Below are 27,337 nucleotides of genomic sequence, written 5' to 3' on the forward strand. Positions count from 1 at the left end.
GGAGTGACGTGGCAGCGCCATGGCCCCATGACACGTGTAAAAGGCGTGACAACTGTACCGTTCTTTTGTTCCCATCACCGCCTCCAAAGCCTTCATTCCCTTTCGTTTCAATTCCAACCATCTTCTTCTTCTTAGATCACCTGAATTCTAGACCTTTGAAAAGCCATAGAGTTTCGAGAGCTGGGTTTTCGTAGTAATTTATGGATAATTTCAGGGCGAGAGAGTTGCAGATTTCTCAGTTAACCGTTGAGAGGCCAAGCCAGTTTGCTGCGCCGGACGAGGACCCTCCATCAGACCTGGTACTTTTCTGCTCTATATTTGCAGAAAAATCCGTACTTTGATATTTTGGTTCGTTTCTCTTTTCTTCCTTTTGAAAATTGGCACATGGTTTCTCCATGCCCCTTCCCAAAAAACCCAATTGAAGCTTACTTTTTATGATTTATTTTCATATTTGGGTTGGGATCTAATGGAAATTGGAAGGGATGGGGTTGGCTTATTGACAAGCTTTTTTGTAATGATCAAAATGGAAAAGTCGTCTTTTATTAATTAGAAATTATGGGTTTTTATCTTCTTTCTTTTCATGAAAATAATGTCTGATATTTGTTATACCGTTGCTCATTTGGTAAGGAATAATTGAAATATCGGAATGCCAATGCTTCCTTTTGCACTATTAGGGAAGTAATATTGTGTGTATGAAATGGTTTGTGTTTCAAAAACTGAGAGGATGGTGTTGTTTAAATTTTTTTTGTTTCTCTAGTGACAACTTTTAACCTTTTTTTTCCTGGCAACAAAGGTGAGATGTTTTCTGCAAAGACATGCGTATGTACATGTATGTGTATGTGTGTATTTGTGTGTAGTCTGATTTAAAGATTTCTGATCATAGTACATAACTTTATTAGGGTACTCCGGCCGCAACAGAAACTATGTCTACGGAATGGACGGATGAGAAACACAGTATGTACTTGAAATCTATGGAAGCATCATTTGTTAACCAGTTGTATAGTTCCATGGATTCGCGTGGTTGGCACTCACAAAAGGGGAGTTTATTGCTTCCCAAATCATCAAGGCAACCCCAGTTCAATTCTCGTGCCCCTTCTGGCCAGGTTTGAGTCTGATCTATTTCTTGTAATGGCTATTCGATTGTATTATATAAATATGTGAATTAATTGGAACTTAATTTTTTGTTGCAGTTTAAGGTATTTCGAGGTGGCTGCTGGCAGAAAATCAATTTTGTAAGAGCTGAAGCTGAAGTAAATAAGGCAGATGGATCTTGTGGTGATCTTCTGGAAAATCCGTGGGTGCTGCACTTCAGATCTTCCTGCAAGACCAAAGAAGTTGAATCTCCCATTGTCCAAGTTGCATCTGTAAGTGAGGAAGTTGATTCAATTGGGAAGAAGGAAATGCCCTGTGCACCAGCTACTTGTTCAAAGCATTTTCGTGCATCTCACTCTCAGTCGTGCCATCAGGATATGGTTGGAGGCAACACAGGTGCTCTCAGCTATATTTTGGTGTGTTTGCTGAAAGATTTTGCCTAACTGTGTCTTGCAATGATTTTTTCCTCTCCCGCTATTGATTATGTGTTTTAGTGTGCTTATCTTGCATTATTTGCTCTCTGTTGACACAATCTTTACCACACAGAAGAAACAAATACTTTCACCTGACATGGATTTTGATTGAATGGAGTTTCAAATGCTTAAATTGATTAGTGAAATATCCTGCCTCATTCATCCAGTATTGTTTCTTTTATCCTACCCTTCAACTCCATTCTGTCATCTAGAGTAATTTATGGAAATTTGGAATTTGAAAGGATAAGATGTAACCTTATAAACAAAATGACAGATGAAGTAGTTGGATGTGGATGGCACAGACATAGTTTTTACTGTTATGTCAATCAATGGTAGAGAATAATGGAAGCCTGTTATGTGGTTGGATTTCTTTTATGCATTTTTGTACATGAGATTCATTTTCAGTGTTGCAAAACAAGAATATATTCTATTCTGTTGAGGCCAAATAGATCATAATTTGTACTTGCCGCTAAAATTGTCTGAAATAAGACTTCTAAATATATATCTTCTAGCTGCCAAAAATTCATAAATCCTACTTTATGCTTGCAGAAGTGTCAGACCAGAACTTTGTTGATGAAGATATCAAAGAAGAAAAAACTCTTGGTTCATGTGATGCTAAGAGGATGAAAGCTCTTATACTCAATGTTGCAAATAACGATCAGGTAATGTACAATGCATTATGCCTAAGACCAAGTTTAGGTTGTTCTCCATCATGTGGCAATGGAGTCTTAATTTTGTTCTCTCTTAACTGCACTTTTAGGTTGTTCCACTGCGCAAGCCTGCTGATACCTGAAGATGTAACTAAGAATAATATTTCTAGAGCTAGATTAAAGGAGACCCTGTAAGAGAATGGATGCATTGTATGATTACGTTCTAACCTATGAATAATGGATGGAGACTGCATATTGACACTAGAGACCAAGTTTTAAAGTGTTGTTGTGTAGATGCATACTTGCACATGTATGTCAGAGAGGGATAGAGATAGAGAGAGATTAATCAAGGCATTTATTCATATGTTTTTGAACATTAGTACGAGTGGCATCAGTGCGACAAGAGTAGGAACGGGGCGGCAGAATGTGCTGTTATTATGCCTGTACAGATTTTGTTCTCTCATTTTAGTCATTATTGTTAGTACCATTGCTAAGCTCTAGCACTGCTGTACTGGTGGGAATGTAGTGTCTCGTTTCTTTTCTTTTCTTTGGCGAGGCAGAAACCCACAGTTTAGACATGCAGATTCTACTGCAGATCGGGACTTTCTGCACTGCAATGAATTTTGTACTAAGCCATGATGAATGTGTACAGTTGTATTAATTTTGCAAATGGGTCACAAACACAATATACATTGTGTTGGGGAGAACAGAATTCATCTGTTCAAGAAATTATTGTTCATGTAATTTATGTTGGGGTGACATGCAAGATTGATCCGAGGTTTTAACAGTTTAACTGATACAATTATGACGGACAACACGTGGGAAGTGAGACATAAGTTCAAATGTGGTAAGAACGTGTACGGAGAATGGAATATGAATGATGGTTTGTGTAATTCTAGTCTAGAGTGACAAAAGATTACAAATTAAGGACAAGCAAAATTTTGAATCACGAGGTATGTGAGATGTCGAATGTAAAAAAGAGTTTCGATAATGCATCAGAAGCAGCAATGATATGAGTAAACCTTAAAATAATAAAAATGTATCAACCATAACCATCTCTTTCATGATAAGTTACTTTCATTAGGTTCCAAACTTACATGTGACATGTGGTTACATTATCGCCTAATCATGTGTGCTAATACTTTGAGAAAGAGGAGTGTATACACCACCAATACACGCACGTTTACCTCCAGTCAAACACTCAACCAAATCCAAAACCCTCCCAATTGATCACGGCAACTGCTTTGATATATGGGGTCATGGATGGATATTTCAATATTTTGATGTCGAGCTTTTTTAAGAGAGGCTTTCATGCAACTGGGATATCACTTTTTGCTATGTCCGGTTAATAGCACAATGACATGCGGGATAACTTTTTCACATGTCATTGCATTATTGGTCCGGAATAACAAAACAGTGATATCTATATTACACAAAAGTTTTTGTAATTTTCAAGGAATGAGGCAAAAGAGTAGGCAAACCTTATTTGCTTTGCCACATAAGCATTTTCATGCTCCAAAGGAATAGGTAAATGAGTAGGCAAAATATATCTAGTCTCCCAAACAAGGCAATATTGCCTACTTCAAAATAAATAGGTATATTGAGCCCCACTTATTTTTTATGATAAAATATCATCTCCACTCTCTCACTTACTTTCTATAAAATATAATAATAATTTATAGAATTGTATTGGCTAGTTGCTTGAAATAATCAACTTTTTCATAAGGTAAATATACCACCCAGATTTCATTTGCATATTTCTTAGGAGATGCTCTATGAAACGTAAAATAAATTCACGAGATCAATTAACCCAAAAATAAAAAACGAACCCTGACGAAAAGCCGAAAACGCATGCGTATCATTCGATTTTGGTCCAGTCCCCGAGTCTAATCCCTTGCCGTCTGAGACTTTCGCGGTAAGTAAATTCGCCTTCTTCCTTTTCTCACGTAAATCCCTAGCCCCTTGGATTTCGATTTTCAAAAAATTCCTCAGCTTCCTAAGTCTCAAGCTTTCCAAAAATTTGGGGCTTTCAATTAGGGTTTCCCAATCGTTAAAGTTCACAATGCCGCCATTCTGGTCGAGCAGGACCTCGAAGGCGGTGGGGTCCTTACTGTCCCGTAGAATCGGCCCGAGTCATCCGATCCGGTCCGGCCGGAAATACGACCCGGTTCGATGCTTTAGTAGCATTGCGGGCATAGAAACCCCATCGTCGATCCACAAGTGGACCGGCGATTCTCGACTGGATTATAATTATAGGTCACGGAGGCAATTTCTCGGCTGCGGCGACGGCGAAGAAGGCGGTGTTTTATCCAAAGTTTATGAGGAGAAGCGCGTCTTGGGGTAATTTAGCTTCAATTTCACTCTTTTCTTGCGTTCTGATCATTCCCAATTTCAGCTACTTTATATGCGTTTGCTTGTATTTAGAATTCGTTGTTGCAATCCAATGGCAATGGAGTTCCTGATATGCTTTGGAATATTACAATTTTTTACATTGGCTTACTTCATAAGCTAATTGCTCAGCAGGAAAGAAAAATTGGGTCTTGAATGCCGTGTTTCATTTTTGCACTATTTTGCTCTTTTTCCCGTTCTGATTACTATATGGGAGTGTCATGGCCTGATGCACTATTGGATTCTAGGTATTCTCCAGAGCAATTGTTCGATGTGGTTGCTGCTGTAGACTTGTATCATGGTTTTGTACCCTGGTGTCAGCGGTCCGACATAATCAAAACCTTTCCGGATGGATCATTTGATGCTGAGCTGGAGATTGGTTTTAAATTTCTGGTCGAAAGTTACGTTTCCCATGTCGAATTAGAGAGAGCAAAGCGTATAAAGGCAATCATTTTCCTTCAAGCTTCGTATGATTCTTTCTATAAGTTTTCTTCAGCATTGGTTTGCTCACTTTTCTACTTGCTGACAGATAATATATTGTATTGCAATGTCTCACAAGTGATCTTACAAATTGTGACCGTATGTGACACCAAGTGTTTGGCGTTGCCCATGCATGGTAGACATTAGGTTTTAATGGGGAGTGGGAGGATTTTCTTTGGATTAGTTTAAGGAGTTTGGGTTGGGTTTTAACACATTAGCAAATTGGAATCAATTTATGTTATGTTGCTAAAACACTTAGGGGCTTGGAGACATTGTGCATTTGGCAGTGTTGGGTTTTAGAGAATGAAGACCATGTACCTACTGAAGGTGCACACTTGAAGTTTTTAAGTTGAGCACTAACATGGCATGTAAATGGATATTGTGCTTAGGAGTGACATAGCATGTACCAGCGTTTGTATGCTTTTTGGGATAGAAAAATTTGATGGAAGTCTTCCTAAAAGTTACTTTTTACTTTCGGTTAAACCTTGATAAATAAGAACAATAATAGGTTGCTGGTGGTGGTGGTTTTAAAGAAAAACTTCGGTACTGTCTCTTTTGTGAGTCATTGGGTGGCCTAATTTTGATTTTCACTAGTATCTTGTATCATTCATTGATGTTATTTTTCTAACTATACATTTTTTCGAAAATGGTTCTTACTGATTTATTACTATGAATTTGTTTCTTTACGTTGTTATTATTGTTTTTGGTTTTGTTTTCTGGTTCCTATTTATGACAATCTTTTTTTCTTGTTTAATTCTAGACCACTGTGTCAAATAGTTCCCTTTTCGATCATTTGATAAACATCTGGGAATTCAATCCGGGACCCGTTCCTGGATCTTGCAACCTTTATTTCTTGGTGGATTTCAAGTTCCGATCGCCACTTTACCGACAGGTGAGGTCCTTTTTTCAATCTTTAACTGTGTTCTGTGGCAATTATTCAATCACTTTTCAGCCATAAGATGGACCACATATTAATTATCTGAAGCCTGCATGGTCTGAAATTTGGGGATTGGAATTTAAAATCATGATGAACTGCTGATCAAGCATTTTGATGTTGCAATGATTTTTGTCTCAGGTGGCATCTGTGTTCTTTAAGGAGGTGGTCTCTAAGCTTGTTGGTTCATTTAATGAGCGATGCCGTTTGATATACGGACCAGGAGTTCCAATTCATGAACATACATATGGACAAAGGGCATGATAGTCGATCATTTTTACCCATTAAAACAAGGTGTTGAATGAGCTTCTGTGGAGTGCAGTCGGCAATACAACTGAATTCAAATTAACAGTCCCTCAAGCCCCCCTGGGTAGTTTTTGTTCCATATGCTGCCCAGAGTCCCATTGATAATGTGTCACTGCTGAAGCCACATGGCACACAGGATTTCTTCTCGTATATCCCAATTTTCCATACATGTATGTACTCAATGGGATGAAGTTTAACATTTTAGCACCATTTCTAAATAGTCAAATTATGTTGCAGAGGTAAAACTATCTAATAAGCTAGCTTTTCTTGTGTGATGAACAATGATCTAACCATTTATGCATTTGTTCTATAAGATTGGAAAAAGCTATTGTCTTTTGTCCATTTTTGTTTGCCTCCACCCATATATGGATCAGCAGCTATTACATTACATACCTGTGATTCTTGCCAGGCATTGGTGTATTTTTGTAATGGATCTGTAAAGTCGACAGAAACCTTCTTCATTTTATTTCATGCTTGCTTAGCAATATCACAGAAATGTGCATGGAACTCGTTGTGTGGTGGAAAAAGCAACACGGATAAAAAATAAAAAAAAGAATCCAATGAAGCAGACAATGGTGGTGATCTCATGGATGACGAGAAATACTTACCATGTCCGCGTTTCATTGCCGTCCCTCTTTTTATCTCTCTCCTCTTCTAATAGGTGACATGAGAAGAGAGATAGAGAGGGGGCAACAAAACACTCTCTTTATCTCTCTCCTCTTCTATTAGGTGACATGAGAAGAGAGATAGACATAACAGACCAAACACATTGAAGACGAAATTGAGATAACAACGAAAAGTAGAGAGCGGCCGCAAAGGAGAAAATGAAAGGTTAAAAAGGGGTTCTTTTCTATGGTGAATTATTGTTAGCAAAACTTTCAAGAATATGCTTGAAAATTAATTTGAAGGAAAACCAAATAAACCTAATGATTAGGAATTATGAGGCACTTGGGGTCTGAAAAATCTGGATATTCGAACCGACATTGGCCTGTCTGGTTGTAGCACACTTTGATATTGTGATGACCCACAGGGATCAAAAAGATCATGGAAGAAATTTGGTGATGTTGTTGAGCCCACTTTGACTGTGCCAAATTCAAGTATTTGATTTGATCCATCAATTTTACCAAGAACAAGAATAATAGTGGAGGGAGTAAAGAGTTGTCACAGTCTAACCAAAGCCCATAGAGACTGTAGATTCCTAAATACCTCAAAAATTAACCAATAATTCAAGCACTTCTGGAGATTCGCCAGCTGGAATTGTGACGTGGCACATTGAGACTTTGATTTGGGTCCCACTAGGATCGTCTTATAATTGGTTGAGGAGCTATGAATTTGTGCTCTGAACCACAAATTCATTTACATGACCAAAAAGAAAAAAAGAAAAAAGAAAAAAAAGAAATGGAGTACCTGGAAACATGAACACAGCTGGCTACATAGAATATCTTTTATCTTCTCGACCGCCGATTGATTGATGGTTGCTCAACAGATAGCATCTCCCGTGTGTTAGCAAAATTAAAGCATCCAATGATCCAACTTTCTTTTCTATCTTTTTTTTTTTCCTTTCTTTTTCTTCACTGTCAATAATTGTACAATGATGCAGTTTTCAATTCTTGCCAAAAAGGTGTTTCACAAATGGAGAAGATTTATCTATGATTTGGGTAACTTTATTTATTCTAAAACATCATCGGTCATTTTGTAACGCATAAACATAGCAAGTAACGCATAAGTTGCTGCAGATGGTACGATATGAATCAGAAACTTTGTTTGTTGCTATTAATCCACACAGTGATGACTGCTTGTTGCATTGTGATTTTCAAACAGATTGAAGAAGATAAGGTTGCCGACTTGTGTTGGATAAGCATAATGGGAACGATAGAGCTAAAGTCAAACGAAAAAAAGATGCAAAAGCTGCAGATTTAGTTACTCGTTAACACAATATATCTTCTTCTTCTTTTTTTTCTTTTTTCTTTTTTTTCTTTCAGGTACACAAAATACTTTTCTTCTTGTACAAGTGGTTTTCAACTGAATTTCGTTCATGAAAATACGACATAATTCCATTGTATTGTATAGTATAGTCCACGCATTCCATGATTCTTTTGGAAAAAAGGTCAAGAAAAGGTCTGGATGTTCCTTGTGGGCTGCAACATTATTATATTCGAGTTCAATTAAATAATAATCACCCACAGTTCAGGTACATGGTATAATATTCATATATACAATAGGGTGCATGCATGCCTAGCTATATAGGCTAGCTCTAGCTAGAGGTGTGAATTTTTGGGGCGGCTATTCTCTCTCTCTCTCTCTGTGTCTGCTGCAGGTATCCATGGATGCAGCAGATACATAAATAGATGCAATGCAACCCAAGAAGCGACCGAGTGACAGGGAAAATATATTTATGATGATGTTAGATGAAGAAGATCTCAACATCTTCATCGTTTTGCATGCAATGCATAGAGCAAATCTATAGTCCATATCTGATATCTATAGCCCCAACTTTTGCTCAAGGCACACACCATAATGCCTCCTATGAATTTCAGTCCAAGTATATCTTTCTTCAGCCTTACCTGGATTCGACTAGATCTCCTACAATAGATAACAATGTCGTAATTATGCTGCTCTCAGATCACGCTCGATACTATATATTTATGCACGAAAATTCAAAGTCCTTTTTATGGCTGAGTAATTTGAGTAAAAATCATACTCGTATATATATATATATATTTGACGAAAAAGCGTACTCATATATAGTTAGCTAGTAAGTATATAGTGTGTGCATGAACATCCTTCTAGCGCCACCATCTAGTACATGGTGAATAAGCTTGGGTAGTGGGTGATTGTTAAAAACACAATCTTTGTTCCCCACACACAAGTCAGTCTTAGGAGCCATGAAGATAACTCTTCAAAAAGTCGTTTCCTAGCCACACATGTGCATGGTAATGGGTGTGGTATCCATCTCCACACATTTACCTTTTTCATTGATTAATGTTATCTTGTCAGATTATTGTCGTCAGATTTGAGTCTTATATATACCTTGATTCTTGTTAGAAAGTGTTTATTTATACGATTCATATTCATGATTTGATAACATGATATATGTCTAACAAGATAATCTTATCCAAAAGATAGCTATAAGTACGAAATAACATTTTGGATTTTTTGAAATCTCAGCCATATCTAACGCACTACATGAATCGAAAACGCATTATATATACATACCCTTTCAAGTTAAGGCCAAGTAAGGTGTACTCTCTAGCTACAGTGTTCAATATTACCTGATTAAAGCACCCTAGCAAATCAAGTTTTGATTAGATTGGCACCACTATTTTCATCACCAAACTTGTGCTTAGAATATATGCAATAAGTGGCATGAGAAGTACACCACAAAAGGAAAAGCAGAAACAGCTTAATTTAGTTCATAATTAATGCTCAAAACTTGTTTTCTTTCCCATTTCTTCAACGCATCACATAAGTAGCATTGCTTCCCACTGCCTAAAATGCAATCCTGGGTGGATGGTTCGCATTCATCGTGCCTCTAAGCAATGCCTTTGAAGATTTTGCTGCAATATTGCATGGTGGATTTTGTTCATGCCAGCAGAAGCAGACACCTGCCCCATATTATTTTGAGAACCCTACTAGTATCTCCACCAAGATCTTCTCCCACGAACCACCATTCAGCATCAAACACCTACCAACCTCTGAAAAAGGCCGGGTTATGGTGGATCTGACACGTGTACATGCTTTACCCTCAGTACACATGACGTTTCTCCCATGCATTATAGCCACGTTGAAGGTTTTTGCCAAACATTTCCCTAAAAAGACCAGGCAAAAGACTTTGGAGCAAGCCTAGGTTGCTGGCTGGTATTTCAAATTCAATTGTTGAGCATGTGAAGACTTGAAAGTGACAGAGACCAACACTCAGTCGACGTCGTTTTGATTTCGACATAATGTTTCCGTGCATTGAGGTGCATATATTCGAGTCCTGTCGGAGAGGCAACAGTACGTATGATCGAACTTGTGTTCAGATAAATACATAATCAAGCTACAGCAGCCCTACTTACACGTGCACGTGGTCAGGGTTTCAACCCAAAAACGTGGGAAACACATTCTGGATTAAGATACTCATCATATCATGGGTTATTTAGGAAAAACACTTACATAAAACGGGATAACACTATTTTGCTATCCCCGGCTAATCATGGTATGTCACGCATGATAACTTTTCCACATAGCAGACTATGATTCCCCATTTCATACAAGTTTTTCTGATTATTTAAGGCTGATTTGGGAGTCATTCTGCCAGAATTACTTATGGGGAGAAGCACATAATCACTTGAAGTGATTTTAAGCGGTTATGGGGAGAAACACCTCTCATATGATTCTCCATAAAAGCACTTAAAACTACTTAAATGATTATATGGAGAAGTGATTCTCCATAAAAGATTATTGACCAATCCAAAATCACTCCCAAACAAGCCCTTAGTTAATGTTATGTCATTATCCACATCCTAATTACAATAACACGTTTGATTTGGTTTGGTTTTGACAAAATCCATGGAGGAAACTGAACTAAACCAATTTCAGACGGTTGGGACTTAACCCCAATTCCTTTTTTCTTTTGCAATTTTTAAACATTATTAGGCTAATTACAAAGTAAAAATAAAAGTCATAACTTACTACATATTTTTATTATTTTCTACCGTATCAAACCATCCTAAATTCAATATAGGGTAATGTTATGCTTACCACATAAATCTACCACATTTTAATACCATCTTACATGGCAGCTGATGTGGACAACCACCTCATTAAAATTATATTAGTTTTTTTTTTAAGGAGATAATATTTTCTATATTTTTCTTTAGTTAAAAATTAAAAAATTAAAAAAAAAACTAAACTAAACCCTACGACAACTTTTCACACGTCTCTTTGCCTCCCCTAATTCTCTCTCTCCCTCCTTCCTCTCCTCCCCATCGCAGTGCTTCGCCGGACTCCTGCCACCACTCCTCCCCATCGCAGGTGCTTCGCCAGACTTCTGTCACCGCTCCGCCAGACTTCTGACGTTGTTCCGCCAGACTTTTGACTCCATTCCACCGCTCTACTCCTTCCTTCACGGTTAAGATTCTTTTTCTGTTTAGCTTAACCTTCCTCCACCAGTCCTCCCCATCGCAGGTGCTTACCACGGACTTTTGCCACCACTCCGTCAGATTAGTTTAGTTTTTTTTTTAATTTTTAACTAAAGAAAAATATAGAAAATATTATCTCCTTAAAAAAAAAACTAATATAATTTTAATGAGGTGGTTGTCCACATCAGCTGCCATTGTAAGATGGTATTAAAATGTGGTAGATTTATGTGGTAAGCATAACATTACCCTTCAATATAACATAAAACTTCGAATTCAACCTCCATATCTAGTTTTGATCCAATGAGAGGATTGCATGTTTTAAATAAAATAAATATATAAATAGATGGTCTGATTCGGTTTAAGTTGATTGCAAAAGTTCAAAACTAAACCAAATCAAACTATTTACAGTTCAGTTTGATTTTGAAACCATTTAATTTTTTCTTTGTCAAAACCAAATCAAATTGACCATTACAATTCAAATCGACTGATTTAGTCAATACTACCGAATTGATGCCTACCTCTAATTCGTTATGTGAGAGTTCTTCTTTTATAAGGTTGATATTGGTTGCTAACAATTGGATTTATCATTTTTCAACGAAGTCTAATGCACTCGTCACGTGTGCTTGCTTGAAGAAGTGTATCGATAAACTTATTTTAGAGCGCAAATAACATTAATAAATAAGTCATCTTATTCATTTTCCAAAGGAACATTTGAATTTTGATCCCTCAATAACATGCTTTTCCTTTACTAAACTGATGAAGTGTCAAATTAGATTTAGATTTAGATCTATATTATAGACATAGGTGCATACAATGAACCTAAAAAAATATACATGCTTGGATATATTATGTACTAATAATTAACAAATGTGTTGAATAATATAAGTCCCACATTGGAAACTTAACTAAATAGAATACAACATATAGTGAATGGTTCAACTACTAATATCACCGATGCCTTATGTGATAAAACCTCACACTTATTGGACTTTGTAAGTGGTTAAGTTGGGGACAATACCGGTGTTGCTAGTAGTGGGCTAATGGCCCGTCTCTCTGAAATTTAACTATAAAAAAAAAAAAAAAAAAAAGCATTTAATTTAAGAATGACAATCTAATTTTATGTCTTTATAAAACTTGAAATAGAATTGATACTAAAAGAAATAAGGTGAGAATAATGCGCCCATTGTATGAACAAAGTTTGACACTAGTCATATACACTACTGAAAGGAAATGAAGGTCGTATACTATCTCTATCTCTATCTGAGTTCCCATTTCGAGAGAGAGAATCTTTCGAGTGTCCTTTTAAAATGATTGAATATATGTACTCCACCTATGGCCTACCCATGTCCTCTTCTTTATCGTGCCAAGCTTTTATAGGTCTACAGCCCCATTTTGGCTGGTACTTGCTAATTGTACATTGCAGCATAATTATTATGTCAATGAGATTCACGCTGTGAAAACCACCTTAATCCGTTCAGACTTCCAACATGCGCACCTCAAATTAATTTTCTTCTTTTTATTTCTTTCCCCATCCAACTCACTCTTTTCTTTTTCTCGAATACAACCAATTGTCTAAACTATAACGAGGAGAGAATATCTCACACGTATACTATGAAAGAATCACAAGCGTTCAAATATGAGACAACTAATTTGTAAGTTAATATTCTTTTTCACTAGACTAAACTATTTGTGTTATTCTGCACTCTTGAATTCAAGCCCACAAATTCTAAAATTTCAATAACAAGTGTACTTGCTCGAGTTTCATATCGACCAAAATATTGTTTCCTTGCATCCAAAACTCTTTATTTTTTCCACCGTCTTTCTTTCAGTTTTTTTTAATCTTTGACATAGAAAGAAAGGTGCCTTAATAATCTCACGCAAGATGTGAGCCCCAGGAGAATCCAGGAGGACCACGAGAGCGGTCTGATCTGGAAGGTTAGAGATGATTAGAATTTTATAGAAAAGATGAGCTGGATGCAACTATGGCTATTCATCTCTTCTGTCCCCACCAAAGATTATTCCCTCGCCCACCCTCTGACTACTTTCTATTCATACTTTGACGGTCTCACCAAAATACATTCATTAATTTTAAATGGACAAAACATTTTATCCAAACTAATATTGGTTTATTCTCTTTTGGTTTTGATGTCTTTGTAAACCTCTTGAGAAAAGCATATGTTAGTTATAAACCAATTTGACAGGGTAGCGAGTCCGTTTTCGTATACTCAAGTTCGAAAGTTAAATTAATTTAGAGTAATTTAGATTATTGTTTATATTTTTTTTTAAAACAAACTCTCTTAATTGTAGTTAATGTGACCGCTCTCTCTGTCTTTTGTGATCAATGCCAAACTGCCAATTATCACAAAGTCAAGAAACAAATCTTCTAGGCACTATTAATAAATCAGGTAATGTGGCCAGGGCGCTGTTTTTTTTATAGCACCTTTCATATTGAGTGGAGCAATAATATACTAAACTCACACACACTACACATATGTTAGGACTTGAATCTAGGACATTGCCTGATGCAGTAAATACTCAAAACCACTACACTAGTGGCAGTGGTGGAGCCATGAATTCTATCAAGGAGAGTCAACTTTAAATAGCTTTATAATTACAATGAACTTAGTTTTGTCTTCGATTTTGATTTGCCTCCATTTCTAGTAATATCAAGAAAGTTTTGATTAATAAGGCCAAGTTAACCATGACACTCGTTTTTTATGTTTATGTTTAGTCAAGTATCTTTACCAAATTCGTAATTTTACCTCTTGACAAGGAATCAAAATTTGTATTTGTGTGGGAAGTAAAAGGAAGAAATACAAGGATCTTAATGATTCATTGAACCTAGTTTAGGAGAAAATATAGAATAGTTTAGTTTCCATTGACATAAAAAAGAAGTTTTGTTCAGATTCATAGTATTACATTGAATATTTACTATGAATCTATATGGTTATTTCAAATTCATTGTATTTACTATTGTTAAGTTTTTCCTATTGAATGCATGGTTAAAATGTAAAGCTATTCTCTTAAAATCCTTTTATCTAAATAGTCTTTAGTTCGCAGACATGGACTTAGTCAAGTCGGCTATAGCGGATGTGTTTCCCAATGTGCACCAGAGTTTGAAGCCCTCTCCCAGTAGTTTAGATTAGATTAAATTAGAAAATTGTTTGTATAAAATAAATAAAAAAGTCTTTAGTTTGTATTGTTATTTTTCCTCAATTTTATAAATGTCTTGGACAATGCCATATGTGTTGTATTCAATTGAGTTCACTACCAGATTCATTGTCGAGTTAGAAATAGATTCAAGTTTGGAGTAACTTGGGTTGTTCTAACTCTGTCTTTCTTTTCCGTTTTGGCTATTTTTTTATAGATCATATTCATTTCAAGCTCGTTAATTTGCTTGAGCATATCCAAGAAATCAAAGTAGATAGAGAAAATTAATCGAGAAAGGTAAAGGTTTGAACAGAAAAACAAACCATGCAAGGTGAAAAAAAAAACAGTATGTGTGGAAAGAGTGAATGTCGTGTTACTGTTGTTAGAAATTTATGTACCTTGTTACCCTATGCACCTGGCACACCGAATCTCTAATTGACACTTGTCCTTAATTTTGTCCTGTGTGGTTGTCTCTCTCTCCAATGCTGCTTATATAAAGTGCCCCTTTCCCTCTCTTCCCCCAGTGGCTCAAAATTAGCAAAGCATACTAGTCCTCTCTGGTTTTACTACAAAAAGCCACTGACCATTTAACATTCTCACTAAGAAAGAGGAAGAGATCGAGAGAGAGAGAGAGAGAGAGAGAGAGAGAGAGATGGATGCAATTTTCACTTACGTTTTCATATTCCTCCTAACCCTTCTCTCATTTTTAATTTTCATGAAAAGGGACAAGAGAGAGGAGCCCGAGAAAAGGGCTAAGCTCCCTCCAGGTTCATTGGGTTGGCCTTATATAGGAGAAACTCTTCAGCTCTATTCTCAGGACCCAAACACTTTCTTTTCTACCAAACAAAAAAGGTTAGGTCTCTCTTTCTCTCATGTCCGCATGTCTTTTATTTTTTTTTATGATTACATTGGAAGGAATCGAACTCTGAACATTTATATTTTATTTACTCTCAGGTACGGGGAAATTTTCAAGACGCATATCCTCGGGTGTCCATGTGTCATGCTGGCAAGCCCCGAGGCCGCCAAGTTTGTATTGGTGACTGAGGCTCACTTGTTCAAACCCACATACCCCAAAAGCAAAGAACGTTTGATTGGTCCTTCAGCACTGTTTTTTCACCAAGGAGATTACCATATTAGGCTGAGGAAATTAGTCCAAGGATCTCTCTCCCTTGACATTATTCGAAATTTGGTGCCTCATATTGAGGCCATAGCTGTGTCTGGCTCAGACTCCTGGGTCTCTGGCCAAGTCATCAACACCTTCCATGAAATGAAGAAGGTGAGCTTATTCCTTATTATTAATGCAAACACAAAATTATATTTGGATCATCAATTTCTATACCTTGTTTTAAAGCTCTTTGACTTTGCCGTATTTAAACAAATGGGTTGGGTATCTAAAAAGTTTTGTTCATATTTCTTTATTTATTTGTATGATAAAGTTTCTTATCTTTGCCTCTATATGCTTTTTATGTTGATCGACTTATTTTATATTTTCTTGAGTGACTCTAGTATTCTTTCCAAGTGGGTATACTTGCAACTTTTGGCCATTTGGAGGCACATTACAAACAAGAACTCAACAACAACTACACCATCCTGGAGAAAGGCTACAATTCCTTTCCCACAAACATTCCGGGAACATCATACAAAAAGGCTTTATTGGTAGGGATTTTTTTGTTTTTATTATAAAGATTTATTAAATCTTATTTATTGAATGTGTTTGATACAGTAATTAATTGTTCATATAATAGGCAAGGAAGAGGCTAAGAGAGATTCTTGGCGACATTATCAGTGAGAGGAAGGAGAAGAGGCTACTTGAAAAAGATCTATTGGGTTGCTTGTTAAACTCTAAAGATAAAAAAGGTGAAGTCTTAACTGATGACCAAATTGCAGACAATATTTTGGGTGTGCTTTTTGCTGCTCAAGACACCACAGCTAGCGTTATGACCTGGATTCTCAAGTACCTCCACGATGAGCCCAAACTTCTAGAGGCGGTAAAGGTATATATTACAGTGCTAAAATCAATCGCTCACGTATGAATGATTCATCACCATTGATAAATGTAGTAGGACCACGCTCCACTAATGGTCATAAATCCTTATATATATATATATATACAGCTATAGCCATACCATCATGCTTTACTCTTAGCTCTAAAACAACTCACTTTCACTTCATATCTTGTCCTTATCTTTCAAAAGAAATTGCAACATGTATATTTATCAACTTGCCTAATTTGCAGGCCGAGCATAATGCAATTCGTGAATCAAATGAAGAAGGCAACCAACCATTGAGCTGGGCACAGACTAGAAACATGCCAATCAGTTCCAAGGTATGGAATATACATGCACTGTCTCACGGGACAAAGTATATTTTGCCAGCAATTCATGGTAACTTCGTTGCTAACTATAGGGAATTGCGTATCTTCTTTCTCAGGTTGTGTTGGAGAGTTTGAGAATGGCGAGCATTATATCTTTTGCCTTTAGAGAGGCAGTGGTTGATGTGGAATATAAAGGTACTTATAGGACTACATAATATTTTTTTATAAACAAATTTCTACACAAAATATCATGCAATCATCATCGTTTTCCCTACTTTATGAATGACACATATATACGATAGACTTTGTGTCACTACGATGTAAACATGGGTTACCATTGCTCATTTAGGTGAAAACGCTTTTATATCTAAAGAGAAATGTCTCAATTAAAAATATATATAAATAAAAAAATTATTGATACTCTAAAAAAGTCGTCACACTGACTAATGCAAACATAATACTATCTAGCTAAATAACAAGATTATCTATCTAGCTTTATGAAACTAAGTTTATCTTGATTAATGACAACCCCAATACTAATGATCACCATAAACCCTAGTTTTAAGAAAACATATGTGTATGAATTTGTCCAGCTAGAAAATTATGTGTATGTATTGTTGGTATACGATTGACGTTGGTATGTGTGACAGGGTACTTGATTCCAAAAGGTTGGAAGGTGATGCCTTTGTTCAGGAACATTCATCACAATCCTGAATTTTTTGCCGACCCTCACAAATTCGATCCTTCTAGATTGGAGGTATGGACGGTGACTACTGTTTCTATTTCCATTATCTTCTCCCTCTCATTCTACACCTTTTAATTGAAATTATATCAAATTTAATTTCGAGTTATATTTCGTTTGAATATTCCCCAGGTTGCACCAAAGCCCAATACATTTATGCCATTTGGCAGTGGAGTGCATGCCTGTCCAGGAAATGAACTTGCCAAGCTAGAATTACTGATTATGATGCACCATTTGGTTACCAAGTTCAGGTATAATAGAAATTCATGTTCAATTTCAGACTTTCAGTACCCTCCTACTCGGTTGATAAGACACTAATCACTTATTTTTTGTCGGTTAATAAGTTGATACGACGCTAACCACTAAGTTTTTGTTGTTGTTTTTGCAGGTGGGAAGTAGTGGGATCCCAAAATGAGATTCAATATAGCCCATTCCCAGTGCCTCTCCATGGACTCCCAGCCAAATTTTGGAAAAAATCTACCTGCTAGTTGAGCTGTCATACTCTCCCCAAAATTAACTTTTTCCCATATTCTATGTTTTGGGCTAAGGCACCCTTTTTTTCTTTTTCTTTTTTTTTTGTTTTCCCCACTCTAATATTGTTATCAATTTTTGTCATTCAACAAGTGTACTCCATGGTTGCGTTTGTTAAACCGGATTAGCAAGCATTCCAGGATAAGGACTAATTTGGGCCAGTCCCGGTTGTATCAAACACGAATCTATAATATAAGAACCTGACCAAGGCAAGGAGGACTGGAATAGAGCCTTCTTAAGTTTCGTTATTTTGTCCGGTGTTCTTTTTCTTTCTTATGACTGCTGTATGTGTTGTGTCTTGCTCCCGTGATGAAGGCCGCATATGGCTGCTCTGCTCACACACTTGTTTATATAATAACATTATAATTTTATAGTATCATATTTCCTGGGAACTTTGAACCTCCGAGAAAAGCATGAAAATAAAAGTTTTGAATGGTACAATCCCTATGTCACCTCTCTCGGTAATCTATTATTAACAACTTCTTCCCAATCCCAATTCTTTTCGCTGTAAGGGAAATTCACAACTTGTCTCAAGCTTTAATGGGATCTTTTATTATGATCCGAGGAGAAATTACCAAACGTCTAGCATTCCCTCACACTTGGCGCCAATGTTATATACGCTATATATATAGATAAAGTAATGAATCTCATCCAACATACCGGAGCTCGAATATATTACAATCCACAAATGAGTCCAAAGCACTTATCTTATATATTTTGAGGGATTGGTGTAGCTCAAGCATCATCTTCTTCAGATTCTGGCGATGTGTATTTACTAATGGCTGCATTAATCCTATCTTTGTCTCTGGTTGGGAACGCCTCCAAGAGAATCCCATCTTTGTAAAAATGGAAGAGAGGCACCGTCTGCATCATTTCATCCCATCCTAATAAATTTAGAAACGGCACACAAAGACAACCCTTGTAGTCTTGTAGAGTTGATCAAAGAAAAGTTACCTTAATTCTAAGTCGCTCTGCAACCTCGGATTGTTCATCGTACTCATCAATTACCTGCAGTATTTAGTAGTAGGGCTTTTAGGATTATGTCTTGAGTTGGTAAATGAAAAACTCAAAGCACAATACTCACATTATGCTTTAAGAAGATCACTCCGGCTTCTCCATTGCCAGCTCCCTTGCACAACTTTGAAAACCCCTGTTCTATGTACTTGCAGCTTCCACATGATGTGCGATAAAAATCTACAACGACTAAAGAACCGGTTTTTTTGGCCGTTTCGAGAATTCTGAACAATTCCTCGTCAGTCTTAAATTCTCTAACGCATTCAACTGGACACAGATCATCATCTTCATCAGTCATTTCTGCTTGGTTTACGCTTCTTTCGAATGCGTGGCAATGTGGAATTTTGGCCCTCATAAGACATGATCTAACATGTGTTCTCCCAGGAATTGAGGTGGGAAATTCAGAGGGACTTATTGAACCAAGTTTTGTGTTTGGTTTTGTTCCAAAATTGAATGATGCTCTGGCCTTGCCATTTAGAATAGTGTGACTTTGCATTGGAACGAAACACAAACTTAACCTATAATTTGCAGGATGAGCTATTGATCCTCAGTACATTCTTAAATTTCTATTGCCTTTTCTTCAGAAAATTACATTCAACCTGTGACATTTACATATAGAAATGGTGGAAAACTGGTATGAAAAGAGAAAAAAGAATGAAACAAATAGCTCCAAAATTCTGATATATCTCAAGGATATGGTTCTGCAATCTTGAATTAAAAAAGAAAAAGAAAAGAATGAATTTCAACTGAAATCAAAGAGATGAATGAGTTGAGTTGAGTTGAGAGGCCTACCTCTGGCAGTTGATGAGACGTGAGGCTCCAATTGCCATATCTGAATTCTGAATTATGCTACGAATGAGAAGAAGACACGACATCATTAACCATATCAGCTCATGTTTTGGGCTATCTCGTATTTTACATGGGCTTAATGGGCTTCTTTGTAATTTTCATGGGCTGAGAGTGAATCCAAACCCTACCCAGAACCAGAAAGAGCAACTACAACAAACAATGTTATGGGAATGCGTGCCTTGTCCGTCATCTGATCTCTGCCAAATTGCCAATGCGAATGCCATGCTAGCGACTGTGAGGCGCGGTTTGTTCGCGCGTGATCTGAATCTGATGACAATTAAATTCTCAAACCAAACCAACCAAACCAGACCAAATTATTTAATATCTCTCTGGAATTGAATGATAAAAACGACGTAGTTGCGACAGCACAAGGTAACCGGATAGAGAGATAGAGAAGCTATGGGGAGCAGCGATCAGCTGAAGTCGGAGAGCTTGCTGGAGCTGATGAAAGAGCACCTGACCACTGATGCCGGCAAACAAATCACGAAGAAGATCGGCCTCGTCTATCAGATCAACATCGCCCCCAAGGTAGGCCCCACCAATATTCCCTCCCCTCCCCTCCCCTCCCCAAAATGCCTAAAACTCCAATTCACCGCTTATTTCTCACAATTTCTGAATTGAACCGCAGAAAATTGGGTTTGATGAGGTGATTTTCACCGTTGATCTCAAGAAGGGGGAGGTCAAGAAAGGTTAGGGTTTCTGATTTTGATTAGCTCAGTTTAACTTGAGCTTAATTACTGAAACTATATATCTTGAATTTCAGGGCCATATGAAGCAGGGAAGCCAGATGCAACTTTTTCCTTCAAGGATGATGATTTTGTGAAGGTTGCGCTGGGGAAGATGAACCCACAAGTTGCTTTCATGAGGGGTGCCATGAAGATCAAGGGCAGTCTGAGTGCAGCCACGAAATTTACTCCTGACATATTCCCCAAGCCTGCCAAGATGTGAGGCCTCCGAGGCAGAGGCCGCCAGAGATAAAGTTCGCATTTTTAGGCGTAGCCTTGTTTGCTTCAAATGAATTTCTGAAATACTAGGGAACTTGAACTTGAACTGGAATTTTAGCTTTACATTAAGAGAAACTAGAAATCAATTAAAGCTTGTACCCTTTTGATATAATGTATGATCATTTCATCATTTCATACTTCATGCAATAAGCTTAAAGCTGCCAATAACAAGCTTTCTTTCTTCAATCATATCTGATTCTGAGGATCTTTCTGTTATGTTATCCATTTTCATGTGCTCTGTATATTGGTCATTTGCGTTGCTTATTGCCATGGCTTGGGATTTTTCTAGGCTGCCAAAAGTCACCCTTTTTATTTATTTATTCTCGACTATAAATTTGAAATCCTGGTGAGTTGGATACTAGGTTGGAGTTGGCTGATCATATGGGACGAGGCTCGTGGATCCATTTAGGTATGGCGTTTTATCTCAAAAGCCTCAATGTCAGTACAATTAGAAGAACTACCACTTAAAAAATCCCTAACATATTCGAAATGTCGAAAAAATAATTTGGAGAGATGAGAGATCTGTGAGGAAAATGAGAGATTAATGGAGATTGGGAAGAGAGAGCTATGGAGGACTGAGGTGGGAATGAAGATCCGATCGTGAAAAATGAAGAGGGTAAATCACGTCATTTTTTAAAATAAACGAGGACAATACGGGCATATTGAAACATTCCTTAAAGAGCTCCGCATGCTTCCATCCACAGCAGCTTCTAATACTTCCATTCAAAATATGCCATGTGTCATTTAAAAAAAATTATAGTGATTTTTTTTTACAGCTGGACTTTTGGCCTCTAGAATAATATTTAAAAAACAAAAAAACCAAAGACGCCGGAAACCAAGTCCCACGACAACCCAAATCTTCTTACCTTACAATACCAACCACCCAACCCAATTGCCCAAGGGTTTTGGTTGGCCACCTGGTTAATCTAAAACAAGAACCACATAAAGAAATCACTGGAAATAACAAAAACTGATTATTCCCTTTGTGGTTTCTGTACAAATGATTATCAACAAACCCAAAAAGAAATAACCAGCACACTACAGAAACCTGTCGAGTCCCTAAATGAGCTAGCTTTCTTAATCCATGGACTATTGGGTTGGGTGGAAGTGCGAGGATGGGGATTGGGTTGTGGTGGGTGGTGGTTTCCGGCAGCTTCTTTGGGTTCTTTCTTTTTTAAAATAAAAAAATCTTATTCGAAAGTTAAAAGGAAAGTAATAAATCCAGCTGTAAAAAAAATTATAATTTGTTTTAAAAATATGACACATGGCATATTTTGAATGGAAGTATCACCAACTGACGTGGTAGTACAGTATCATTCTATAATTTTCTCCTGCCATTGACCCACAATTTGAAAAAAAATCACTTTTTTTCTTGATTTACCAAACACCTTTTCATTCAGAATTTTAAAAATAAGCTGCTTCTTTTAAAATCACCGCAACCCCAAACTGAGCCTTAATGTGCGGAGTGACGACGGTTAGTTCTTGTCCAATGTCCTAAATGCAATGCCTGGAAAATTCTACAATGCGCAAGGCGCACTGATGCGCCATTTATTATAGACCATTGGATGAGTAGCTGGGGCATGTGGGGTAATCCAAAGCGTTGATTGTTGGTTACCGGTTAAATTGGTTGCTGTAGGTAAAACCAATAAAAAATACTTGCTCTCTCAGTAAGAGACATTTCAAGTTTAGGGTTGGGGTTTTTCATTTCTTTCCCTTCGAGTTCCTTCCACAGCAGCTCCTCTCCTCCTTCTGTGACGACGAGACAGAGCGACGAACACAGCTCATCTCCTCTCAGGTATCTCTCTCTTTCTTCTCCCTAATTGTCTCTGTAATCTCTATATCTCATGGTCCTTCTCAGGTATTCATATTTCATAATATATCTATCTTCTTCAACTGAATCTGGGTCGTTCTAATTTTTCATTGTTGTGAACTTTTTTTTTTATGTAAAAAAGCGAGGATCAAGGTCCACGAGCTCAGAAACAAGACAAAGGCAGAGCTTTTGGGTCAACTGAAGGATCTGAAGGCAGAGCTTGCCCTCCTCCGAGTCGCCAAGGTCACCGGTGGAGCTCCCAACAAGCTCTCCAAAATGTACCCTCTCTCTCTCTCTCTATAATTTTTATATGTTGAATTGTTGATTTATGAATTCTTTTTACAATTTTGTGTTTGTGGTTTCAGCAAGGTGGTGAGGCTTTCAATAGCACAGGTGTTGACAGTGATTTCCCAGAAGCAAAAAGCGGCTCTAAGGGAAGTCTACAAGAACAAGAAGTTTCTTCCTCTGGATTTGCGCCCAAAGAAGACCAGGGCCATCAGAAGGCGTTTGACCAAGCATTAGGTACTATTAATTTTTCATTCCCAGTTAAACCCATTTCAGTTCGTTGATATTAAGCTGCGTAGTTATTTGGATGCTGCCCATGAGCCATGTAATAATCATTTCTTTTGTTGTGGATGAGTTCATTTAATTATGTTGAATTCGCTTACCCAATCTAGTTTTTGTGAGAAATGTTATAAAAAAAATGGTATCTAAGAGACCGAATTTACTTGCTGAATTGTATTCAAGGATGAATCTAAGCAAATATGCATTTCACTTCTCACCATATTCCTTATTTTCACAACTGTCCTTCCCTACACCAGTTTGCCCACATGGTTTGTTTTCTCATAAGTAGATAAATTGTGCATTAATTTACTATCATTAAAAATTTTAGGCCATAAGCACTTAGTTTGTTAAATTCTTTCCAACCAATACAAAAATATTAAATAGACGGTTTAATTTGAGAGTGTTGAACATGTGTGGATTTATTTTTTGCAGAATATGCAAGTACTGAAGCTGCTGCCACCAGTACAAACACATTTGGTGTAGATCCAAAGGGAAAGGGACATGCCTTGAACCTGAACTCTTGATTGATTGTTTTGTTTGTTATTAGATTTGATTTTCAGATTTAATTGAACTTGAAAATTTGCAGATTTGATTGAACTCTTGTAAAAGCCTATATGAGATTTGATTGAACTTGAAAATTTGCAGATTTGATTGGACTCTTGTAACAGCCATTTGATTTTCAGATTTGATTGAACTTGAAAATTTGCAGATTATTTACGGTATCAACATTGATACCGAATCATACCGATCCCGTTTGGGTCCGGTATGATTTGAACGTGTTTTCAAAAACTCCCATCCCGTGTCATCCCGTACCAATTCCTCTATTCGGGATGACCTCCATCCCATGTCATCTCATACCGTGCCCACCCCTAGTCTCCCTCTCTCTCTCTCTCTCTCTCTCAATCGTTTCAGCCTTCACTCTCCGTCCCTCACTTGATTCTCTTTCTCTATAGCTTTGGCTTGCTCTCTCTCTCTCTCTTAGATACGAGCACCAAACTAAGTGGGCACAAATTTGTGAGTGATGGGCATCCTTTGAAATAGAAAGTTTAGGGTTTCAATTTTGTTAAACTGAAACCATCTTAGCCAGAAAGTTTAGTAATGGGCATCCTTATGGGCATCACTCCCTATGCCAAAAGATAATTTTAATTATTCAAGGTTTGAGTTTTCTAATTTATATTGTAAGTTTTAGGTTTTAATATTGGGCTATGGTCTGTGCAGGTTTTCAACTTTTTAATTTGTATTTTGACCATTAATTTGGAGACAATGTGAGGATTTCATATTAGTGTTGAACTAGATGTAGATTTGGTAATGTTAGTTTAATTTTGAGTTTACTGCTGCATTCATCAATTTTTGGTGTTTTTTTTTCTTTTCCAATTGATTTTTTTTTTCTGAGTTGGTTCTTGTGTCTACAAGTTGCATCTTGTTTTCGTATTCAGATTCCTGAATGTGCTATGATGGCAGTCTTAAGTCTCTTTATTTATTTATTTATTTTTTTCTGGGCTCTGGAGTGTTGCTTTGTTTGCCTTTGTTTAGCCCGGATTCTTCTTTTTTATGTGGTTTTTTTGCTTTTGTTTGTAGTCTTGGTCGTGTGGGATGGGTTGTGCGGATTTCTCATCCTCCTGTAGCCCCATTGATTTATGAATATAATCTTTGGAAGCTTGTTATGATTGATTTTTTTTTTCTTCTTGTCAGTATTCTACTAAATGCGTGTGAAGGTTGCCTCTTTTTTGGGGTTTTAATGAAAGCTACATAACAACCAAACAATAAAAGCCTATGTTAGTTTCTTTAGTTTCCTTTTAGTCTCTCTAATTTTTTGCTGACCTTGTGCCTTCTCTTACTAACTGACAATTGGATGTTCACTTGGTGTTGTATTTCAGAAAGAGTGCTGTAATTTTCTATGAATTGCTTGATTTTCATTCATCATGTGTACATATACATAGGAAGCCCTGCTTATTACCTCCTCTCTCATGCTTACTATCCTAGGATTGTCTACCCTTCATGTATGTGAGTTTTAAATTTTCATCATTATATATGTTATTAAACATTATAGATTATTTAAGGCATCATCTATTATCTGAATTCTGCTTAGTCTTAGTTCCATGTGCATTAATTCACTCTTTAATTCATACATTTACATTTTAGCATTTTCATAATGCAATTACCAACTGACTAATCTGTTATTGCAATTAGATTATGCGACATTATATTTGTTGCCTTGCATTTTTGTAATGAAATAGGCAATACATTCATTACAATTACTTTCTTTTGAGATGATTGGTTTTCTATGGTGTGGCCCTTTTTCGGGTCTGCAATATATAAATTTATGATAATCTGGTTGCATTTCTCTCTCTCTCACTCTCTCTCTCTCTGTGTTTTGGTATGTTGGGCATATTGTTGATGTTGAAAAGTTTGTGACTCATTCGAAAAACACTAGATAGAATTTATTAATTGTAATGCAAATGACATGATATTTGTAGCATATCAAAATGTGGTGGAGGAGACCACAACCAAGTTACCACCCCCTAACACAAAAGGAAAAGGAGTTGTGGTGAAAACAAAATGTAAAGGAGGGGCGGTGCATTCCAAAGAAAAAGCAGCTGCAATTAAAGGGAAAGGCAAAGCATCACCACAAAAATACAAGACAACTTTGCCGAAACCAGAACCACGCCCTATTAGTAAGCGGCTAAGGCTAAGGAAGAAAACATAAATTGTATTATGAGTATTTTGTCTTTGTGGTATACGTTCATAAGTGAGATTATATATTTTGTGGTAGATGTGAACTTATGTAACTTGTTTGATGCTATAAATTAATTATATAACGATGTCAAATATGATCGTCCATTGGTCTCTGTGAATGGATTGAATGAGTTAATTTGAAAGGAAGTTACCATAAGATGGAAAGGGGATTGATAGATTGGCTCACCTAAGAGTAAAAGGAAATAATGCAATCGACAAACAGTCAGTGGGCAATTGAAAAAGAATAATGCAATAGACAAACAGTGAGCAGAAAATTGAACAAGAATACTCCAATTGACAATCCGTAAGTTTGAAATTGCAAACGTGCATCCATGCCTTTTTTCATCCCTTTTGGCTTGGTTTTCCATAGGATTTCAATTCCCGTTCGACATAGTTTTCTAACCCCAAAGCTTATGTAACTTGTTTGATGCTATAAACGTAGTATATAATTGTTTCACCCGTTATTTGCAGCCACTGAGTTTCTTCTCTGAACATGCCTTGATGCATAATAAACTGGGGATGCTAGATTGATCCAATGCTGCAAATGTAGGATATTTTGATCTCTACGTAAGTAGGAACAACATTCATGAAGAACTTAATTCTAGTTGAGCAGTAGAAAATCTGATTTAGCAACTGACTGGTCGTCACAGACTGCTGTCACGAACACAAATCATGATTAATACTGTGAAGATTCAATAATTGTGTAAATGACACCAAATTCGGATATGTCGTAGTAGACATCCAACTGAACAACTTTCATGAAGGGTGAAGGTTCATTTGAGGACTGGAAGCTGGCCAGAATTGGACCATAATTAGGCCAGAATTGCCACTGTTTTCAGCTTTTGCTGTTGCTGGTATGCTTCTGATGTTTGATGTCGCGAGGATCCCACATTTATCCGAATGATGCCAAATTCGGATATGTCGTAGTAGACATCCAACTGAACAACTTTCATAAAGGACGAATGTTCATTTGATGACTGGAACCTGGCCAGAATTGGGCCAGAATTAGGCCAGAATTGCCACTGTTTTCGTGCATCGCTGTTGCTGGTATGCTTCTGATGTTTGATGTCGCGAGGATCCCACATTTATCCGAATGACGCCAAATTCGGATATGTCATAGTAGACATCTAACTGAACAACTTTCATGAAGGACGAAGGTTCATTTGAGGACTGGAAG

The 27,337-nt window shown here is 37.0% G+C and overlaps 5 protein-coding genes and 1 pseudogene across 9 annotated transcripts; 5 read left to right on the forward strand and 1 right to left on the reverse strand.

Annotated features, from left to right (window-relative positions):
- Positions 1 to 31: 31 nt before the first annotated feature.
- On the forward strand, positions 32 to 2,858 carry COR27 (cold regulated protein 27). 2 transcript variants are annotated; one of them, XM_021964472.2, is made up of 5 exons: positions 32 to 299; positions 900 to 1,103; positions 1,191 to 1,508; positions 2,115 to 2,227; positions 2,326 to 2,858. In XM_021964472.2, exons 1-4 carry the CDS (start codon positions 201 to 203, stop codon positions 2,190 to 2,192), a joined length of 699 nt encoding a protein of 232 aa, XP_021820164.1. In that variant the 5' UTR covers positions 32 to 200; the 3' UTR covers positions 2,193 to 2,227; positions 2,326 to 2,858. The 2 variants fall into 2 exon arrangements, with proteins under 2 accessions (XP_021820164.1, XP_021820163.1); XM_021964471.2 differs by having other exon boundaries at positions 42 to 299; positions 1,191 to 1,488.
- A 1,101-nt stretch (positions 2,859 to 3,959) lies between these two features.
- Positions 3,960 to 6,685, forward strand: LOC110761881 (Polyketide cyclase / dehydrase and lipid transport protein). Of its 2 annotated transcripts, XM_088249474.1 has the most exons (5): positions 3,960 to 4,130; positions 4,253 to 4,555; positions 4,852 to 5,047; positions 5,844 to 5,975; positions 6,159 to 6,685. In XM_088249474.1, exons 2-5 carry the CDS (start codon positions 4,278 to 4,280, stop codon positions 6,279 to 6,281), a joined length of 729 nt encoding a protein of 242 aa, XP_088105600.1. In that variant the 5' UTR covers positions 3,960 to 4,130; positions 4,253 to 4,277; the 3' UTR covers positions 6,282 to 6,685. The 2 variants fall into 2 exon arrangements, with proteins under 2 accessions (XP_088105600.1, XP_021820159.1); XM_021964467.2 differs by having other exon boundaries at positions 3,961 to 4,555.
- An 8,448-nt stretch (positions 6,686 to 15,133) lies between these two features.
- Positions 15,134 to 18,431, forward strand: LOC110761971 (abscisic acid 8'-hydroxylase CYP707A1). The gene is made up of 9 exons (XM_021964558.2): positions 15,134 to 15,448; positions 15,551 to 15,872; positions 16,103 to 16,252; positions 16,342 to 16,590; positions 16,833 to 16,922; positions 17,027 to 17,105; positions 17,561 to 17,667; positions 17,785 to 17,903; positions 18,041 to 18,431. Exons 1-9 carry the CDS (start codon positions 15,249 to 15,251, stop codon positions 18,138 to 18,140), a joined length of 1,416 nt encoding a protein of 471 aa, XP_021820250.1. The 5' UTR covers positions 15,134 to 15,248; the 3' UTR covers positions 18,141 to 18,431.
- A 351-nt stretch (positions 18,432 to 18,782) lies between these two features.
- On the reverse strand, positions 18,783 to 20,144 carry LOC110761973 (Thioredoxin superfamily protein). Of its 2 annotated transcripts, none has more exons than XM_021964559.2 (4): positions 19,990 to 20,144; positions 19,268 to 19,796; positions 19,138 to 19,191; positions 18,783 to 19,047 (listed from the first exon to the last, which is right to left on the reverse strand). In XM_021964559.2, exons 2-4 carry the CDS (start codon positions 19,691 to 19,693, stop codon positions 18,919 to 18,921), a joined length of 609 nt encoding a protein of 202 aa, XP_021820251.1. In that variant the 5' UTR covers positions 19,694 to 19,796; positions 19,990 to 20,144; the 3' UTR covers positions 18,783 to 18,918. The 2 variants fall into 2 exon arrangements, with proteins under 2 accessions (XP_021820251.1, XP_021820253.1); XM_021964561.2 differs by having other exon boundaries at positions 19,268 to 19,905; positions 19,990 to 20,064.
- A 78-nt stretch (positions 20,145 to 20,222) lies between these two features.
- Positions 20,223 to 21,239, forward strand: SCP2 (sterol carrier protein 2). Its single transcript, XM_021964562.2, has 3 exons — positions 20,223 to 20,574; positions 20,675 to 20,735; positions 20,810 to 21,239. Exons 1-3 carry the CDS (start codon positions 20,446 to 20,448, stop codon positions 20,992 to 20,994), a joined length of 375 nt encoding a protein of 124 aa, XP_021820254.1. The 5' UTR covers positions 20,223 to 20,445; the 3' UTR covers positions 20,995 to 21,239.
- Positions 21,240 to 22,894: 1,655 nt separating this feature from the next.
- LOC148297977 (large ribosomal subunit protein uL29 pseudogene) lies at positions 22,895 to 23,397 on the forward strand (annotated as a pseudogene). The gene is made up of 3 exons (XR_015833929.1): positions 22,895 to 22,908; positions 23,007 to 23,138; positions 23,226 to 23,397. The product of XR_015833929.1 is annotated as a large ribosomal subunit protein uL29 pseudogene (transcript).
- The last annotated feature ends 3,940 nt before the right edge of the window (positions 23,398 to 27,337 follow it).

The sequence above is a fragment of the Prunus avium genome, chromosome 1, assembly GCF_965620075.1.
Source record: "Prunus avium chromosome 1, drPruAviu1.hap1.1, whole genome shotgun sequence".
In the NCBI taxonomy this organism is placed as follows: domain Eukaryota; kingdom Viridiplantae; phylum Streptophyta; class Magnoliopsida; order Rosales; family Rosaceae; genus Prunus; species Prunus avium.

Bases quoted from the DNA above. Each gene is read 5' to 3' on its own strand.
- SCP2 (XM_021964562.2), top strand. From the start codon at position 20,446: ATGGGGAGCAGCGATCAGCTGAAGTCGGAGAGCTTGCTGGAGCTGATG. The intron at 20,575-20,674 runs GTAGGCCCCACC...ATTGAACCGCAG, and splicing joins AGATCAACATCGCCCCCAAG to AAAATTGGGTTTGATGAGGT. The intron at 20,736-20,809 runs GTTAGGGTTTCT...CTTGAATTTCAG, and splicing joins GAAGGGGGAGGTCAAGAAAG to GGCCATATGAAGCAGGGAAG.
- COR27 (XM_021964471.2), top strand. From the start codon at position 201: ATGGATAATTTCAGGGCGAGAGAGTTGCAGATTTCTCAGTTAACCGTT. The intron at 300-899 runs GTACTTTTCTGC...TAACTTTATTAG, and splicing joins AGGACCCTCCATCAGACCTG to GGTACTCCGGCCGCAACAGA. The intron at 1,104-1,190 runs GTTTGAGTCTGA...TTTTTGTTGCAG, and splicing joins CTCGTGCCCCTTCTGGCCAG to TTTAAGGTATTTCGAGGTGG.
- LOC110761971 (XM_021964558.2), top strand. From the start codon at position 15,249: ATGGATGCAATTTTCACTTACGTTTTCATATTCCTCCTAACCCTTCTC. The intron at 15,449-15,550 runs GTTAGGTCTCTC...ATTTACTCTCAG, and splicing joins TTTTCTACCAAACAAAAAAG to GTACGGGGAAATTTTCAAGA. The intron at 17,904-18,040 runs GTATAATAGAAA...TTGTTTTTGCAG, and splicing joins CATTTGGTTACCAAGTTCAG to GTGGGAAGTAGTGGGATCCC.
- LOC110761881 (XM_088249474.1), top strand. From the start codon at position 4,278: ATGCCGCCATTCTGGTCGAGCAGGACCTCGAAGGCGGTGGGGTCCTTA. The intron at 5,048-5,843 runs GCAATCATTTTC...GTTTAATTCTAG, and splicing joins AGAGAGCAAAGCGTATAAAG to ACCACTGTGTCAAATAGTTC. The intron at 5,976-6,158 runs GTGAGGTCCTTT...TTTTTGTCTCAG, and splicing joins GATCGCCACTTTACCGACAG to GTGGCATCTGTGTTCTTTAA.
- LOC110761973 (XM_021964559.2), bottom strand. From the start codon at position 19,693: ATGCAAAGTCACACTATTCTAAATGGCAAGGCCAGAGCATCATTCAAT. The intron at 19,192-19,267 runs GTGAGTATTGTG...TAAATACTGCAG, and splicing joins TGATCTTCTTAAAGCATAAT to GTAATTGATGAGTACGATGA. The intron at 19,048-19,137 runs GTAACTTTTCTT...GAAATGATGCAG, and splicing joins CAGAGCGACTTAGAATTAAG to ACGGTGCCTCTCTTCCATTT.